A 16,372-nucleotide genomic window follows, 5' to 3' on the forward strand; every position below is an offset into this window, starting at 1 on the left:
AATAAATACTGAAGGTTTCTAATACACTATAAAAGGCACTGGTAAATGATTTATTAACCCTTTGTTACAAGTTTTAAACACCTAAAGAGAAAAAAGGTAGATTTTACAGCCCAGCAGTATAAAACATGTTCTGATTTGTGGCTTATGTAAATGGTCTATAGCAAATTAAATGATGTATTTACATCGTTAAAGAAGCTTAAATATTTTAAAAACAGATAAATAATCATGTTTGTCAAACTTTCTTCAGTTACCTCCTGTTTGTAAGATGGGAAAGTTATTTACAGGTTTTCAGTGGCTCTTGGTTCGTATCTGCACCTAAAACGTGCATCAAGGCTTTTTAGCAGTCATTGTGCTGTTTCCATAAACTACTTCATGAGCCACACTACAATATGTACTTTGATGGAAACATAGATAATTAAAGATCTCTGCCTTAAATAAATCCATTAGATGTTGAGGTGTTTCACTGGATATGTGAAACTGTTATGTTGCATATTATCAAAGTCATTAAAAAGTATCCTCTGTAGACCATGAATGTCTTCTAGTATTTGTTCAGTCTGTAAATGGTGGACCACATAATCAATGTTGCCCTCCCTAAAATTTTCACTGAAAAGTCCATGTTAGAAGTTCACAAGAAATCCTGTGTAGTTTTTTGTGCTACCAAATTATAAACAGATTCCCACACACTGCCTAAATGCAAAAAGACATTCATTTCTGTGCTCAGTCTTGATCAGGAAAATGTATTTTTGCAGGTTAGACTGTGTGCAGGAGTTTGTGTAAAACTTCTACATATGCTCATCCCATCTCATGAAATAGATGATTTAATGTTACCAGCTCACATGATCTGATTTGCCACTTGCACACATTGAAGCCAGCTAGTTCCCCTTCAGTGCAACCTGTCTCCCACTTATGATTTCTCCTGAAGCTCTCTGTCTTTTCTGTTCTCTGTCATCGCTCAGCTGAAGAACAAGTTCATGAAGAAGATTCCTCGTGATGCTGAAGCCTCCAACGTCCTGATTGGTGAGGTGGATTTTCTGGAGAAACCATTCGTCTCTTTTGTACGTTTGGCTCAAGCCACGACTCTAGGAGGTCTCACAGAGGTCCCTGTGCCAACCAGGTGGGTTCTCTGCTCTCTCCCTTTAGCTTTACTCTCAGTGTTTGTGTCTTTGTATTTACAAAGCTCTTCTTTTGACAGGTTTCTTTTCATCCTGCTGGGTCCTCCTGGCAAAACCAAGTCCTACAATGAGATCGGCAGAGCTATCGCTACTCTTATGGTGGACGATGTGAGTGACTGGCGACTGCACATCCCAGCAGAATACACTTGTGCCCACATCAGATATGTTGATTTTGTTCCTTTATTTCCCGTTAGCTGTTCAGCGATGTTGCCTACAAAGCAAGAGACCGTGAAGACCTCATTGCAGGTGTTGATGAGTTTCTGGATGAAGTAATTGTCCTTCCTCCAGGCGAATGGGACCCCAAAATACGCATCGAACCTCCTAAGAAGGTTCCATCAGCAGAAATGAGGCACGTTCAAAATTGATTAACTGTTGTTGATAAATTAACTGATTTATAATACATTAACTGTTAAGGCAGAACATGTATGGTAGATCACCTGTAGTACCATTTTTGTCCACCAGGTGGAGGCTCTTGATTAGTCTGTGTTAGTTACAGGTATGTTTACTCAACATCCTTAAGAGTCCATAAAATAGGAACAAGCCATAGGAAAGTCACTCTATCATGTGGATCAGCTGTGAAGATGATTCTGATATTAAACTGTTTTGAAGAGATCAATAACTTTACAGGTTATCTACTTTGGAAGACTGAAGCTCATTTCCTTTGTTTAATACTGTGGATTTTGTCCAACCAATCATTGAACAGCAACTTTAAATCTGTTCTCTGAGCTGATTTTGGTGCGAACATTAAATGTTTTATCCGAGCATGAAAACTGATTATTGATTGTTAACGTTGGCGTTGGTTTAGGAAACACACTCAAAATTTGAATCCCAACGCCATGTGTCCACACTGTCAGACTTTCCTTATTTTGTTGTGACTGTTGATAAGACAGCATTCTTTGTTCAGCACAAAACAAGCAATCTAAAGCATTTTATCTTAAAGGAGCTTTAATTAATACTACTATTATGGTGTTTGTTTTTACACTGACACATTGTGAAAGGGGTCGCTCCAGTAGGCCAGTTACATTCAAGAGGTTGTTGAGCTGAGTTAAAACCAGGTTTCTGTGTTATCTTTATCCCAGGAAATCCGTGCTCAACCTGAATGAGCTGGGCCAGATGAACGGCTCAGCTGGCGGAGCAGCAGGAGGCGAGGATGAAGAGCTTCCAGCTCCACATGAGTTGGGAGAGGAGCTGAAATTCACTGGGAGGTATGATAGGACTTCACTCTAGACTTATTCCGTGAAGTCTGCGACCAAATTTTTACATCCACTCAAGGTGTCACAATCTAAAGACATCAGCTTGTTGTTTTGACGTAGAAGTATGATGTCACAGTGTGGACACCTGAAGTGGGTTTAAAATTATTGCACTGCAGTGTCTAACAGATCTCAAATGTATTTTTCAGCGCAGAAATGCTGGAAAATGTAGCACAAATGAAAAATTGCAAACTCATGCTAAAATTTTGCATGGCTTCATTAAACATAAAAACAGTCATTGTAAAAACAAAAATGTGCTGATTATTACCGGGACCCTGTACCATGTAGCACAGTCCAGTTATGTTTATGTTCTGTCATAACTTCGCGCTTGTTGTTATAGGTTTTGTGGTGGATTATGGCTGGACGTCAAAAGGAAGATCCCATGGTATTGTAGTGATATCTATGATGGCTTCCATATCCAGTCCATCTCTGCTGTGCTCTTCATCTACCTGGGCTGCATCACCAATGCCATCACCTTTGGAGGACTCCTAGGGGACGCTACTGACAATTACCAGGTCTTCATGAGGGCTGCGACTTAATGAATCAGTCCAGAACAGCCAAACTGACTCTATCTGACGACTGTCTATCCCCTCACTTTTTCAGGGGGTGATGGAGAGTTTCCTGGGCACTGCTTTAGCAGGGACTGTCTTCTGTTTGTTTGGTGGACAACCTCTCATCATCCTGAGTTCAACTGGGCCCATTCTCATCTTTGAAAAACTGCTTTATGAGTTTAGCAAGTAAGACACAAACACGCTAAAGTACACAGTGCCAAAAACTTGCATATGTCATTTCACATCTGCTTTGTCTCTCGCAGGAGCAACAATATAGATTACATGGAGCTGCGTCTGTGGATCGGCTTGCACTCATGTCTGCAGTGTTTTCTGCTGGTGGTCACAGATGCCAGCTACATCATCAAATACATGACCCGTTTCACAGAGGAAGGTTTCTCCAGCCTCATCTCCTTCATATTCATCTCCGATGCCATCAAAAAGATGGTGGGTAACTTGCTGCAATGTTTACCTCTCTCAGACACACCTGCAGCATCTACAGATGAACCATGGTCTCACAGTGTAAACTTATGTAAAGCACAAAAGATCTACTTTGTTTTCCACAGGCAGGAGCCTTTAAGTATTACCCAATCAACCGTGGCTTCAAGCCTGATTACATCACTGCCTACAAGTGTGAATGCATCGCTTCAGACCAGGGTGAGTCTTCAAACTCTTTTGTTTTCTGTAAATGCTCTGTTTACTATGGAGTCCTTGAGGGATCATGTTAAAATTAAAATTATTAAACAAACAGATTTGCAAACCATGGCAACAAATTGCCCAACTTCACACACTGATTGGCAAAACATGCCTGCAGATTCAACATGTTTAAGCCAACTGGTGTCAGCTGCAAACCATGAAGAAGGTGTAATCTGACAGCAGCTAAAGTACGAAGTTGACATACTGCACATGCTGATAACGAATAATTAATCAGTTTTTAAAGGTTCTCTATTTTGCCCCTTTCTGCTTGAGCTTTTTTTTCCCAGTTAAAAGGGTGTTTTTCTTGCCACTGTCGCCTTAGGGCTTGCTCTGGGGGTCAGGCTTGTGGCTTCTGTAAAGCGTCTAGAGACAATTTGACTGTAAATGGCGCTATATAAATAAAATTGAATTGAACTGAATTAACGAAACTCTTACATGTCCTTATAGCGGTCTTTCAATTTTTCAGCTCAGAGTTGGTTAATTTCATGATGATTGTAAAAGCCCTGGTTTTAGTCTTGTTCCAAACAGACTGTTTCAATATCTGCAGCTTTAAATGCAGCTCAACTGCAGCTGTCCCCGCCCCCTTCAGGAAGAAGACGTTCTCTGAGTCTGTGATTGATTGTGCAAAGAAAAATAAATTACTGTATGACATGAGACCAGAGATTTGTTCCACATGTAACTTTCTCTCTAAGGACTGAGAGTCAGCTGCCTAGAAGGTCAGTGATATGGTCAGAAGGTCAGAAGAATGGGCAGTGGCAGGATTATATAAAGTTTGAATGAGATAATTATTGGTTAGTTAGATGTGATGTAGCACTTTGTGTCACGATGGGGTCAGAGAACCCAAGTGCAGACACAGATCAAGCAGAGATTGGTGATGGCTTATAAGGACTTCATTAAACAAGGAATAAAACTGAAACCAATACAGAATGAGAAAACTAAAATGAGGGGGAAATAAACAAGATGGCTACCTAAGAAATATAAACTGAAAAAATAAACTTGATCTAGTTTAACAAAAACGGCGGGAAATAATTAAATAGGAATTTAGCAACACAAGCAGGGATTACTGACAAGGGGAGAGACAGAACTGAGACTCACCAAAGCTAATACAAAAAAGAGTGGAAATACTAAAGCCTACAAAATATTCAAATTAACTAACAGGATGCGATCTAACGAAACTAAACTAAACTATTTGAACTAAAAAAGCACTCAGAGAGCGCAGTACTCCACCAAGGCTATTCATTCCCCCATATGGCATTGGCAGAAATGCAGCATTTCTCTTTTTTTGAATGAAGAAAATGTAGAAAAATGTCATAATGAAGATGAAAGTGTGTAGGTGAAACATGTAGTAAAATTACACTTGAAAAGCTGACGGCTCATAGGGTTAACCAAATGAGATGCAGCATATTAATTTATGAGGTTTACAGGAGATGTCAGGTGTGTTTCTGAGCTCCTGTTTCCAGTCTACATGCTAAGCTCAGCTGATTACATAGACCTACACATGAGTCTGATATTGGTCTTCTCATCTCATTTTTAGAAAATAATTAAACAGACATGGCGTAGACTGACATGACAAATATAAGGTGTCAGGTAATTTGTTTGAGCTTAGGGAACTTCATTTAATCAGCCACTGCAGCATTTGTCAATTTTTTTGATGGAATTAGGAGATGACTCAACCTTTGTAACACATTTCCAGGAAGACATTAGGTCCCCATAAATTCTGTGTCACCAAAGGAGATGTTTCATTGTGGCAAGAAGCAAATGATTCACTCTGTACTTTGTGATGATTTTTTGTATGTTCTCTGTTTCTGCCTCATTCTTGGATCCTGTCTGAATAAGTGAGTATGCCTGTAGAGACCCTGGTAACCCCTTAGCCATATGCTGGAAAAATAATGATGGCGTTAACATACAGGCAGAGGAAATTGCACTGCTGTCTGATAATTTAATAGTAAAAATGCTATTACTACTACAACTTAAAAGGAAAGGACTGTATGTCAGTTTTTTAGCATTCATTTGTTTTTTTGTTGTTGTTTTTTCCATTTTCTTCCCTTTAGCATCTGCACTGAATGTTTCAGCTCCACTCGGAGATGATAACATGACTCTGCTGGTGAGTGACAAAAGACCGAACAGTGTGAGATTAGTGTCTTTTTTATGAGTCCTTCTTATTAGCATTTGTGAAGATAAATTAGACTGTAATTGCATCTCAAGTTGTTTGATTGTTTTGAACTGCATTTGATGTGATCTTAACAAATAGTGGTTGAAGTCTGAGCCAGAGAAATCTGGGCCTGTGTTTATCAAGCATTTCAGAGTACGAAATAATTCCCAACTGGTCAGTAACTGTCTAAAGCCTACTTCATTTCTTCATATCGGATATGTCTTCCATCTCTACTTTTTGAATATGGTGTTAGTGCAGAGGGTTTTTTATGCAAAAATATTCATCCATCACTTGTCTATACACCACTTAATCCTCATTAAGGTTGGGAGGGACTGGAGTCTATCCCAGCTGACTTTGGGTGAAGACAGGAGACACAAACTGGACAGGTCACCAGTCTATCACAGGGCTACATATAGAGACAAACAGTCACACTCACAGTCACACCTATGGACAAGTTAGAATCACCAGTTAACTTCAGCATGTTTTTGGACTGTGGGAGGAAGGCAGAGAAATTGGAGAAAACCTTTCAATACATAGGGAAAACATTGAAACTCCATGCAGAAAGATCCTGGGAAGGCTGGAGGTGACCTGGGGATCTTCTAGTTTTGGTTGTTTTCTCAGTATGCTTCAGGTCACTGTACATCTGTGCTGTGAAGCACCATCCAATGAGTTTTGAAATGTTTGGCAGACAAAATTCCCCGAAACACTTCAGAATTCATCCTGTTGCTTTTGTCAGCAGTCACATCATCAGTAAATATATGAGAACCAATTCCGTTTGCAGCCATACATGCCCACACCTTCATACTACCACCACCATGCTTCACTGATGAGCTGGTGTATGCTCTGGATCTTGAGCAGTTCCTTCCCTTCTCCTTACTCTTCCCATCATTCAGTTTCAAGTTGATCTTTGTCTCATCTGTCTACAGGACTTCTCTTAATTGTTGACTTTTATCTCCTGGACAGTGTTCTTGATCTGGCCAACTGTTTTGAAGGGTTTTTTCTTGACTAGGGAAAGGATTCTTCTGTCATCCACCACACTTCTTTTCTGTGGTCTTACGGGTCTTTTGGTGTTGCTGAGCTCACCAATGCGTTCTTTCTTTATAGGAATGTACCAAACAGTTGATTTGGCCACACTTAATGTTATTGTTATCTCTCTGATGGATTTGTTTTGATTTCTTAGCCTAATGATGACTTGCTACAGTGATAGTGACAGCTCTTGGACTTCATATTGTGAATTGACTTCACTGGATTCCAAATCCAATTGACCAGTTACTTTCGGCCCTTTAAAAAGGTGGAGGACAAATATAAAACGTGTTGTAGATCATGCTTCAAAATGCTGCCAGTTGTGTCAGTGTGCCTTTACTCTTTGCGAGCGATGGAAGAGAAAACATGAGTAAAGGGAGTCAAATGGTATTAACTAGATATGAAACTTACCAACTTGACACCAGATTGAAAATTGAACCAAATTGTCACAATGTCATAAAACAGGGACATTCTGCTTTCTCTTGACAGTAATAATCCTCTCCTGGCCGTTGATTCCTGAATCAGACGTGCGTGCTATTCTTTAGAACGACTCTAAGATGCTTGATAAACACACACCAAAGAGTCCTTTCAGTTTTGAATCCAGATGATCATCAAAGAGCACTGTGGCTCTGTGCTCTGTATTGTTTTTTCTTCTGTTATCGCTTGTCCTTTTCTTTCTCTTGCGTCTGCTTTGTGTCTCCACTCTGCTTCCCAAATTTTTCCCTTCCCCGCCTTTATTCCAAATGTCCTCAACTCCCCATCCATTCCATTACACTCCCCTTTTCTTGTGTTTTCTCCACTTTTGTCGTCGTAGTATAACTTGACAGATTTGGACTGGAGTCAGCTGAGTAAGAAAGAGTGTGTGAAATATGGTGGCACTCTGGTGGGGAGCTCCTGTAAGTATGTCCCCGACCTGGCCCTCATGTCCTTCATCCTCTTCTTTGGCACTTACTCCATGACTGTTTCTCTCAAGAAGTTCAAGTTCAGCCGCTACTTCCCAACAAAGGTAAGACAGCCTCACGGTCATCAGCATCTATAGGTGGACAAATCCTTCCAAGATAGCATGAATGATCTTACAGGCCCTCCCATTCTCAAAAAAGTCAACCTGCATGTGGAAATTTGAAGGGATGTCTGACAAAGCTTTTAATTTAAAAGATAAGGCTGGTGATATTCCCACACCAAATATCAAACAAGCATTGCAACACTAATATTGACAGTAGTCGCTCATCATACTTAGGATAATCCACATATTTTAACAGTTGTTGCCAGTGGCGGCCCGTGACCAAAATTACCGAGGAAGCCAGTGTGAACAACAAATTAGATTCGGTGTTTTAACTGTTATTTTCATGTAAACAAATCAGCCTACTGTTACAGTACCTTTATTCTACTGACTTCTCATTCATTTCAGTGAAAAAAGAGGTTAAGTGCTCCAGGGGTTGTTCAGGGAGCCGGTAGACCGGTCAAATAGGAGACATGGCCAGCAGAAAAGCCGGTTAAGCTTGGCACTTCCCATTAGCCACTCGTTTCTGGCATAGTTAGCTTCACAAAAAGAGCGAGCTTTTCCATTAGCTCTACACTTAGTTAGATTGAGCTTTGGAGTTGGCCTACCGTCCCTTTTGACTTGTAGTTGAACTTCAAAAGGAAGTTTTGTGAAGTCATTTTTTACAAGAAACTCAAGGTCCCTGTCACCATCCATTCTCTGGCGAGCTTGATGGCTATACTTGCTGTGTGGGCTTGCTGGCGCCTGGCGGGACAGCTGCATTAGTGTGGGTATTGTTCATCACAGTTTGTGATTGGTTGGAAGCCAGATTTGATCTGGCCTCCCTTATGTTTTTTTTAATGATGCATCGACCATTAAGCAATGAGCCTTGCTTCAATCTGATTGGCTAATACGGGCTGTTTTTTCTCTAAGGGAGGCAAGGCGAAGCTGGCCTCTGAACAGACAGACCGCGCAGAGGGCATGAGAGATGTAGTGTAATGCACAAAAAGAGCGTGACAAGAGGGGCGCTGTTTTGCTCCTCACAAAGCAGAAATGCCTGATGTAGTATTTTGACAACAAGGAATGACAAAAATCTAAAACATCAAATACATAGTGGTGAAGATTATTTACATTTTTTCTTTCTTGCATATTTTTTGGGGAAGCCAGGCTTCCCTTGGCCTCCGTGAAAAACTGCCACTGGTTGTTGCCATGATAATTTATTTTGACGTACAGTAGCAGCTTGACAGCAATGTAGCTTCAACAAGATCTTCTCATCAGTAATCCAGAGCTTAAACTGTTGAGCCCTGATTATCTACAATGAGCCATTTCTTGAGAAATTGCAGGTGCGATTGCTGAAATCTACTGCAGCTTGCTTGCAATTACTAGAAACTGTACAGTTAAGCTGGAGGAACCTGATGCCGAACGTGCAACTTTTAGATTAGAGGGTCAAACCTTTCTACCAGCTGAGCCTCGGCCACCACAGGATGGAGTGTGGAAGAAGGTACTGCGGCTGTTTGTCTGACTTGTTTCATTGTGCATGTTGATAAACCAACATATTGTCAGTGCTCAGCATTTTCATCGTTTCTCCAGTCATTTTCATCAATTCAAAAATGAGATGCTATTGCTGTGTTTCTGATACTTGGTGTACCTGCACAGCAGCGCATGTACAGGTAGTCAGCAGCATTTAGAAACCTAGTCAAGATGTATGCATGCAAGAGTGCACTGCTTTCTGTCAACAGGAAAATGACTTGTGCACGTTCTGAAATTGGGATATGATGTTCAAAAACAGGATACGTGTGTTCTGGTTCAGCTGCAAAAATGTAGAATATCACCAGCTTTTTCTTTTTAAAGTTTCTGAATATTGCTCTGAACTTAGTCCTTCCTTTTCCTTATCCAGGCCATCCCCCTACAACCTGCATATCTGTATCAGAATGTCTTCTCCCATGTTCTTTTCTCCTCCCTTCTCCCTGAATGTGCTCCAGCTCCGTACCCTGGTCAGTGATTTTGCCATCATTATTTCTATCCTGGTTTTCTGTGGGTTGGATTGCCTGCTGGAGCTCGACACACCCAAACTGCACGTGCCCACTGAGATCAAGGTTCCCTAAACACCTCTCCCATCTTCCCAGAGTTGTCTTATTATATTGCCACTGCTAGATGCATTTCTTTCCTCAATGATTTAAAAGTTTCTAACCAACTGTTTGATTTTTTTTTTGGATTTATCAATTAATCTATCATCTCTTTTTTCATTCCCCTGTTTTGATTCCCTCATGTATGCACCTATTTTTTTTTGACATATATCTCTTTTCCTTAATGTCATGTCGCACATCTTTGTCCTCCCTTCATTTCTGGTTATTCCTATAGCTGAGGAAGCTAATCAGTGATTTTGCCATCTTCATGTCAATTATGACCTTTGTGGGTCTGGATATGTTGATGGGGTTAGACACGCCCAAACTAATCGTTCCAACAGAGTTCAAGGTATTTGTTTTCTCACTAAAATACGTGTCAGAATATGTGTGTATTCATACCATATCACTTACATTTATATCATATGATCACCCTTTTGTATGCGTATGTGTTTTTGTCTGCATGCATAAAACGCAAATCTGAGGTTCTTGTAGTAAAGAGGAATATTTTCCATTCCATTTACTCTTCTATTTCAATGCCACTACTTTTTCAGTCCTCTACAGCTAACAACTGTAGTTACTTTTCACAATAATTTAACTGTGAAAACAACAAACACACATTAAGCACAGCTTATAACATGCACTACTGTTCAAAAGTTTGCGGTCACACACACAATTTCGTGTATTCCATGAAAACTCACACTTTTATTCATGTGCTAACATAATTGCTCAAGGGTTTTCTAATCATCATTTAGCCTTTCAACACCATTAGCTAACACAATGTAGCATTAGAACACAGGAGTGATGGTTGCTGGAAATGTTCCTCTGTACCCCTATGTAGATATTCCAATAAAAATCATTTGTTTCCAGCTAGAATTGTCACTTACCACATTAACAATGTCTAGGCTGATGTTGATTTCTGATTAATTTAATGTCATCTTCATTTTAAAAAACTGCTTTTCTCATGATCGAGTGTTTGCACACTGTTACATTGCTGCTTTCACTTCTGTTTTCCTTCCACCACTGCATGCGACTATACTAATTGCACGATTTCATGAAGAGATTCAAAGAAGTGATCCCCTGCACACCTTTGTTATGTATTTACTTGTCATTGCTGTGTTTGTGTGCGATGCAGCCGACACGCGTTGACCGTGGCTGGCTGGTGATGCCATTCGGTAAAAACCCCTGGTGGTGGTATTTGGCCAGCTTCGTTCCTGCTCTCCTCGTCACCATCCTCATCTTCATGGATCAGCAGATCAGCGCTGTCATCGTCAACCGCAAGGAAAACAAACTGAAGGTCTGCAAACACTGAAGAGACAAAATTCACGTCAAGTCACTGTTTTTTTTAAATACTACATTAAAAACAACAGATGTGGTGCTTAAGTGTGGGTGGAAATATAAAAAATCAGGCTCTGTAATATGTATTATCATACAAATTTACCAGTTTATCAGTTTCAGAGACGTAGCTAACAGCTTTGCATACAGCTGTAGCTTTTGTTGCAGTGTTCCTGTCATGCGAGAGGAAAGCTAATGGTGGGAAAAATTCCAATTTTTACAACTTGCAAGCGTTCACGTCATTGTCACTGCTTTTCATCATAGCTGCCAGTCTTCCTCTGCTCCTGCTTTTCACTTCAGCTCATTGACAGAGGAACACCATTTGTCTGTCAGCAGGATTTCACAAACAAAGCTGAATCTGATGAATGATTAATAGAGCAAAAGAAGGACCAATTTCAATTTTCAGTTCAATTTTGGTGCAAATCCAGATCACTTAATTAAAACGCCAAGCTGTCACACTGGCCTTGACGGAGGATTGTGCTTTCCAGGGGTCCTTCTAGTGACAGAAGTCGACTCAAAGTGCTCTCCGTTTGAGATAAAAGGTGAACCTAATAAATCTAAATGGCTAAAAGATGTAAAGAGTACAAACTCATCTCAGGGCACTGAGAGAAACCCTTTGACAGAGATTCTTTTTGACCAGCTCTTGCCAACAATAGAGTAATGTTCAATAAATACACATTAAAAAAGATGTTGAATTGGCCGATCTGACTTGTTACAAACAGGATGTCCTTAACAGCAATCAACTGCATTATTTATTTTACTGTTAAAGTAGAAAGAAAAATAAATGTTATGCTTGGAGAATGCGGTTTGATGTTAACAGAAGCCTGGAGTTACTCGTGAACTTGAAAATGCATGTTGTAGAAATTCAGACATTTTCTTTCAGTCATTCAGCCTTGCGAATGGACAGACCTGAATGGTTTTACACTTGTTGTCCATTGTAGAAGGGCTGTGGCTACCACTTGGACTTGTTCTGGGTGGGAGTGCTGATGGCGTTGTGCTCCTTCATGGGTCTGCCCTGGTACGTAGCAGCCACCGTCATCTCCATCGCACACATCGACTCTCTGAAGATGGAGAGTGAATCCAGCGCCCCCGGAGAGCAGCCACAGTTCCTGGGAGTCAGGTGAGATTTTCCTGATTCAAAAAAGATGTCCACTTACACTGCCGTTCAAAAGTTTGGGGTCACTTAGAAATGTCCTTATATTTGAAAGAATTTTTTCCCCCAATGAAGATAACATTAAATTAATCAGAAATACAATCTGCATTGTTAATGTGGTAATGAATATTCTAGCTGGAAACAGCTGATTTTTAACAGAATATCTACATAGGGGTACAGAGGAACATTTACAGCAAAAAACACTCCTGTGTTCTAATGCTACATTGTGTTAGCTAATGGTGTTAAAAGGCTAATTGATGATTAGAAAACCCTAGTGAAATTATGTTAGCAGAAGAATAAAAGTATGAGCTTCCATGGAAAACACGAAATTGTCTGGGAGACACCAAACTTTTGAACAGCAGTGTATAGAACATCAACATTTTAAAAAACCCATAATGACTTGTTTAACTCTTCAGACACTGTGACTGTTTGTGGTTCTTCTCCACTTTATGGATCAATAAAGTGATATTGTTTCATTTCTAGAGAGCAGAGGCTGACAGGCATCCTGGTGTTCGTTCTGACTGGACTCTCAGTCTTCCTTGCTCCTGTTCTTCAGGTCAGTTGGCAGATATGCTAGCAGAGATGATTTTACTGATGTGGCTTTTCCATTGGATCTGTTGGTTTTATTTCACATTTAGAAGGCTCCATACTAACTTTTCCACTGGTAGCACTGGTGCTACCAACTCTCCTGGCTGCTTGCACCAGCACATGATTTGGTCGCTCACTCTCATTTTGGTCTCAGTTTGGTTAGCCTCATTTTGCACTGATGTAAACAACAAAAGAAAGAAAAAGGAAAGTAACATAGGAGGTGCCAGAGTAGCAGGGGCACTAAATCACTCACACAAATATGACCATCTGCAACTTTAACTAAAACACTGTCAGAAGGATTGATTTGTAGTTGTAGTCTTTACCCCTGACCCACCGTTTAATGTCCTGCTGTTCTGTTTATCTCAGTACATCCCCATGCCAGTCCTCTATGGCGTCTTCCTCTACATGGGAGTGGCCTCACTGAGTGGCATCCAGGTAAGTTGAAGATCAGGTACATGCAGTCTATACATACAGCTTTACATAGTAACTGACCCTCGCCAGCCATTATATTAGGTACACCTCTTCAATTGCTTCTTAGCACAGATACCTAGTCAGCCAATCACATGGACACAACTCAATGCATTTAGGCATGTAGACGTGGCCAAGACAACTTGCCGAAGTTCAAACTGAGTATCAAAATAGGGAGGAAAGGGAATTTAAGTGACTTTGAACATGGCAAGGTTGTTAGTACCAGATGGGCTGGTCTGAGTAGTTCAGAAACTGCTGATCTGCTGGGATTTTGACACACAACCATCTCTAGGGTTTACAGGGAATGGTACAAAAACATCAACTATCTGGTGAGCAGTGATTGTGTGGATGACAATGCCTTGTTGAAGTGAGAGGTCAAAGGAGAATGGGCAGAGTGGGCTGGTTGGAGATGATAGAAAGGCAACAGTATATAAAAAAAAAACCCCACTGGTTACAATCAAGGAATGCAGAATAGCATCTGTGAATGCACAACGCTTTGAACCTTGAAGAAGATGGACTACAGCAGCAGAAGACCACACCAGGTGGCACTCCTGTCAGCTAAGAACAGGAAACTGAGGCTAAAATTCACACAAACCCACCAAAATTGGACAATAGAAGATTGGAAAAATGTTTCTTGGTCTGATGAGCCTACATTTCAGCTGTGACATTCAGGTGGTCAGAATTCGCCGTGAACACCAAGCATAGATCCATCCTGCACATAGTGGCAGAATACTGTATGTCAAATGCTGATTAGATGCATTTTATACATTGAAATAATGTTCTTCACCTATTTCCCATTATGTTTCAATGCTGAAAATATAGACTCACACCTGAAAGTTAATCCACGTAGTTTACAGATCTGAACGGAATAATTTTACATATTTGTGAATAATAAATTGACATGCACGTGAAGCGGAATGCTTTCACTGTAAACTCATGAGTATCATCTGATATTTGAAGAATCTTAGAAGAAGCCTCACCTGACAGCACATTCTGATCTGTTCCAGTTTTGGGAGCGGATCAAGCTCTATCTGATGCCATCCAAACACCAGCCAGACTTCTCCTTCCTGCGTCACGTCCCACTGAGACGCGTCCATCTTTTCACTCTCGTCCAGATCGTCTGTCTGGCTGTCCTCTGGATCCTCAAGTCCACATTCCTGGCCATCATCTTCCCAGTAATGGTGAGTGTGTTACTCTAGGTCTTGGTCACTCATTGTGTTTTTGTTTGTGGTATTTATCAGTAACATGTTCAGTCAGGGGGACTGCATAGTGGCTTGGTGGTTAGCACTTTTGCCTTGCAGCTAGAAGATCCTTGGTTTGCATCCCGGCCTTCCTGGGATCTTTCTGCATGGAGTTTGCATGTTCTCCCTGTGCATGTCTGGATTTTCTCCAGGTACTCCAGCTTCCTCCACAGTCCAAAAACATGCTGAAGTTAATTGATGATTCTAAATTGCCCGTAGGTGTTAATGTGAGTGTGATTGTTTGTCTGTATATGTAGCCCTGCGACAGACTGGTGACCCCTCCAGGGTGTGTAATGTGACCAAAAACTGAACCAAGGCATAGATGTTGTATCAGTAACATCACTTAGATTGGTCTACAGCAGCAGAAAGCAGAAACTACAGAAGCAGTGCAATTCAGTGAGAAAAGTATATTTACATTCTCATTGTAATCAAGCAATGCTGGATATATCCCCATGACTTCAGCGGTTTAGTTTGCTGTCCTTCTGTGGCAGACTGTGTTTGATAATCCCCTGACTTTTCCTCTTGAGTCCCCAGTTTGTCCCCACTGCTGATGAAGTGACCTGTTCATAAAGTGCAAACTGTTTCTCCACCCTGTGCAGATTCTGGGTCTGATGGTCGTACGGAAGCTGCTGGATCTGATGTTCTCACAGCATGACTTGGCCTGGCTAGACGACATACTGCCCGACAAAGACAAGAAAAAGAAAGAGGATGACAAGAAGAAGAAGAAAAAGGCGGCAGAGCCAGACAGCGACGAGGAGGTGAGGATCCCTTTTCTTGGTATTCACTGTGTATTTAAATGTGTGTCACTCCATCTGTTGTGAGTATGTCTTCCTGGGTTTGTTTTCTCTGACTAATACTGTACGTTTCTCCTCTCTGTCCCACAGTGTTGCTGAAAAGGCACTGTACAACACTTACTACAGTCTTCTTGTCTGTCCATCCTCCTTGTAGTACATCTATTTAACTCTCCCATGTGGCTGTGAACACTTTGCACACTGTCTTTTAAGATCCCTGTTTGTCCTGCATGCCGACAGCCTCCTCTTTCTGTCCCTCAGCCCATCAGCTCTGTCCCCCCTCCTGTGATGATTCACATGGAGGCAATAGAGTCCCAGTCAGAGCCAGACCCCACCCGTGTTAATCCTCCCACCCAAAACCAGACCTCTGACTGTGAGTACGCCAACCATTTCCTCCACCTATTGCTGTATCAGTGTAATTTGTTTTTCTAATCTTTGATGCATTGTAGTAAATGTGACAGATGGCAGGCTGATAGAGAATTTGATAGATGTTGCTTAAATTTCAATGAAACCTACATGCCATAATGCATTGTTTACCTTAAGTTTGGTTCCTTTGAAGTGCGGTTGTGTCAGTGTATTACCTACATTAGATGGCAGTTGGTACAGCCCCAGTTTGTTAAAGCAGACAGGAGTACCTGCAGTACTGTGGATGGATTTTTAACCTCTGTTGGTTTAAGTGTACATCATAGTGAGAGGGTTGTCACCACTTCTTCTAGGAAATGACGTTCCTCTCGTCGAAGCCATCTGACTCCACTGGGGGGAAAAGTGCTTTTTCTTGCAGAACACTGAAGTTGCTTGTCTGCTGCTGTGCGACTTTAGTGTTTTAACCTTAGTTCAGATCTGAACTAACCCA

General features: G+C 41.0%; 1 protein-coding gene across 3 annotated transcripts in view; it reads left to right on the forward strand.

Annotated features, from left to right (window-relative positions):
- Nucleotides 1–16,372, forward strand: part of slc4a5b (solute carrier family 4 member 5b) — a 44,002-nt gene that overhangs the window by 17,346 nt on the left and 10,284 nt on the right. For 2 of the 3 annotated variants that reach the window (XR_007937668.1, XM_051938757.1), the window contains 18 exons: nucleotides 957–1,114; nucleotides 1,193–1,280; nucleotides 1,367–1,521; nucleotides 2,252–2,377; nucleotides 2,763–2,937; nucleotides 3,026–3,159; nucleotides 3,237–3,417; nucleotides 3,537–3,627; nucleotides 5,718–5,770; nucleotides 7,656–7,847; nucleotides 9,803–9,916; nucleotides 11,079–11,240; nucleotides 12,220–12,398; nucleotides 12,915–12,987; nucleotides 13,386–13,454; nucleotides 14,495–14,668; nucleotides 15,328–15,486; nucleotides 15,781–15,892. Coding sequence is in view for 1 of the 3 variants with exons in the window: in XM_051938757.1 (XP_051794717.1) it covers nucleotides 957–1,114; nucleotides 1,193–1,280; nucleotides 1,367–1,521; nucleotides 2,252–2,377; nucleotides 2,763–2,937; nucleotides 3,026–3,159; nucleotides 3,237–3,417; nucleotides 3,537–3,627; nucleotides 5,718–5,770; nucleotides 7,656–7,847; nucleotides 9,803–9,916; nucleotides 11,079–11,240; nucleotides 12,220–12,398; nucleotides 12,915–12,987; nucleotides 13,386–13,454; nucleotides 14,495–14,668; nucleotides 15,328–15,486; nucleotides 15,781–15,892 (2,395 nt within the window). In the remaining 2 variants the exon portion in view is untranslated. The remainder of the gene's footprint in view (nucleotides 1–956; nucleotides 1,115–1,192; nucleotides 1,281–1,366; nucleotides 1,522–2,251; nucleotides 2,378–2,762; nucleotides 2,938–3,025; nucleotides 3,160–3,236; nucleotides 3,418–3,536; nucleotides 3,628–5,717; nucleotides 5,771–7,655; nucleotides 7,848–9,802; nucleotides 9,917–11,078; nucleotides 11,241–12,219; nucleotides 12,399–12,914; nucleotides 12,988–13,385; nucleotides 13,455–14,494; nucleotides 14,669–15,327; nucleotides 15,487–15,780; nucleotides 15,893–16,372) is intronic. The other variant, XR_007937667.1, reaches the window with a different exon arrangement.

The sequence above is a fragment of the Acanthochromis polyacanthus genome, chromosome 18 (assembly GCF_021347895.1).
Source record: "Acanthochromis polyacanthus isolate Apoly-LR-REF ecotype Palm Island chromosome 18, KAUST_Apoly_ChrSc, whole genome shotgun sequence".
NCBI classification, from domain to species: domain Eukaryota; kingdom Metazoa; phylum Chordata; class Actinopteri; family Pomacentridae; genus Acanthochromis; species Acanthochromis polyacanthus.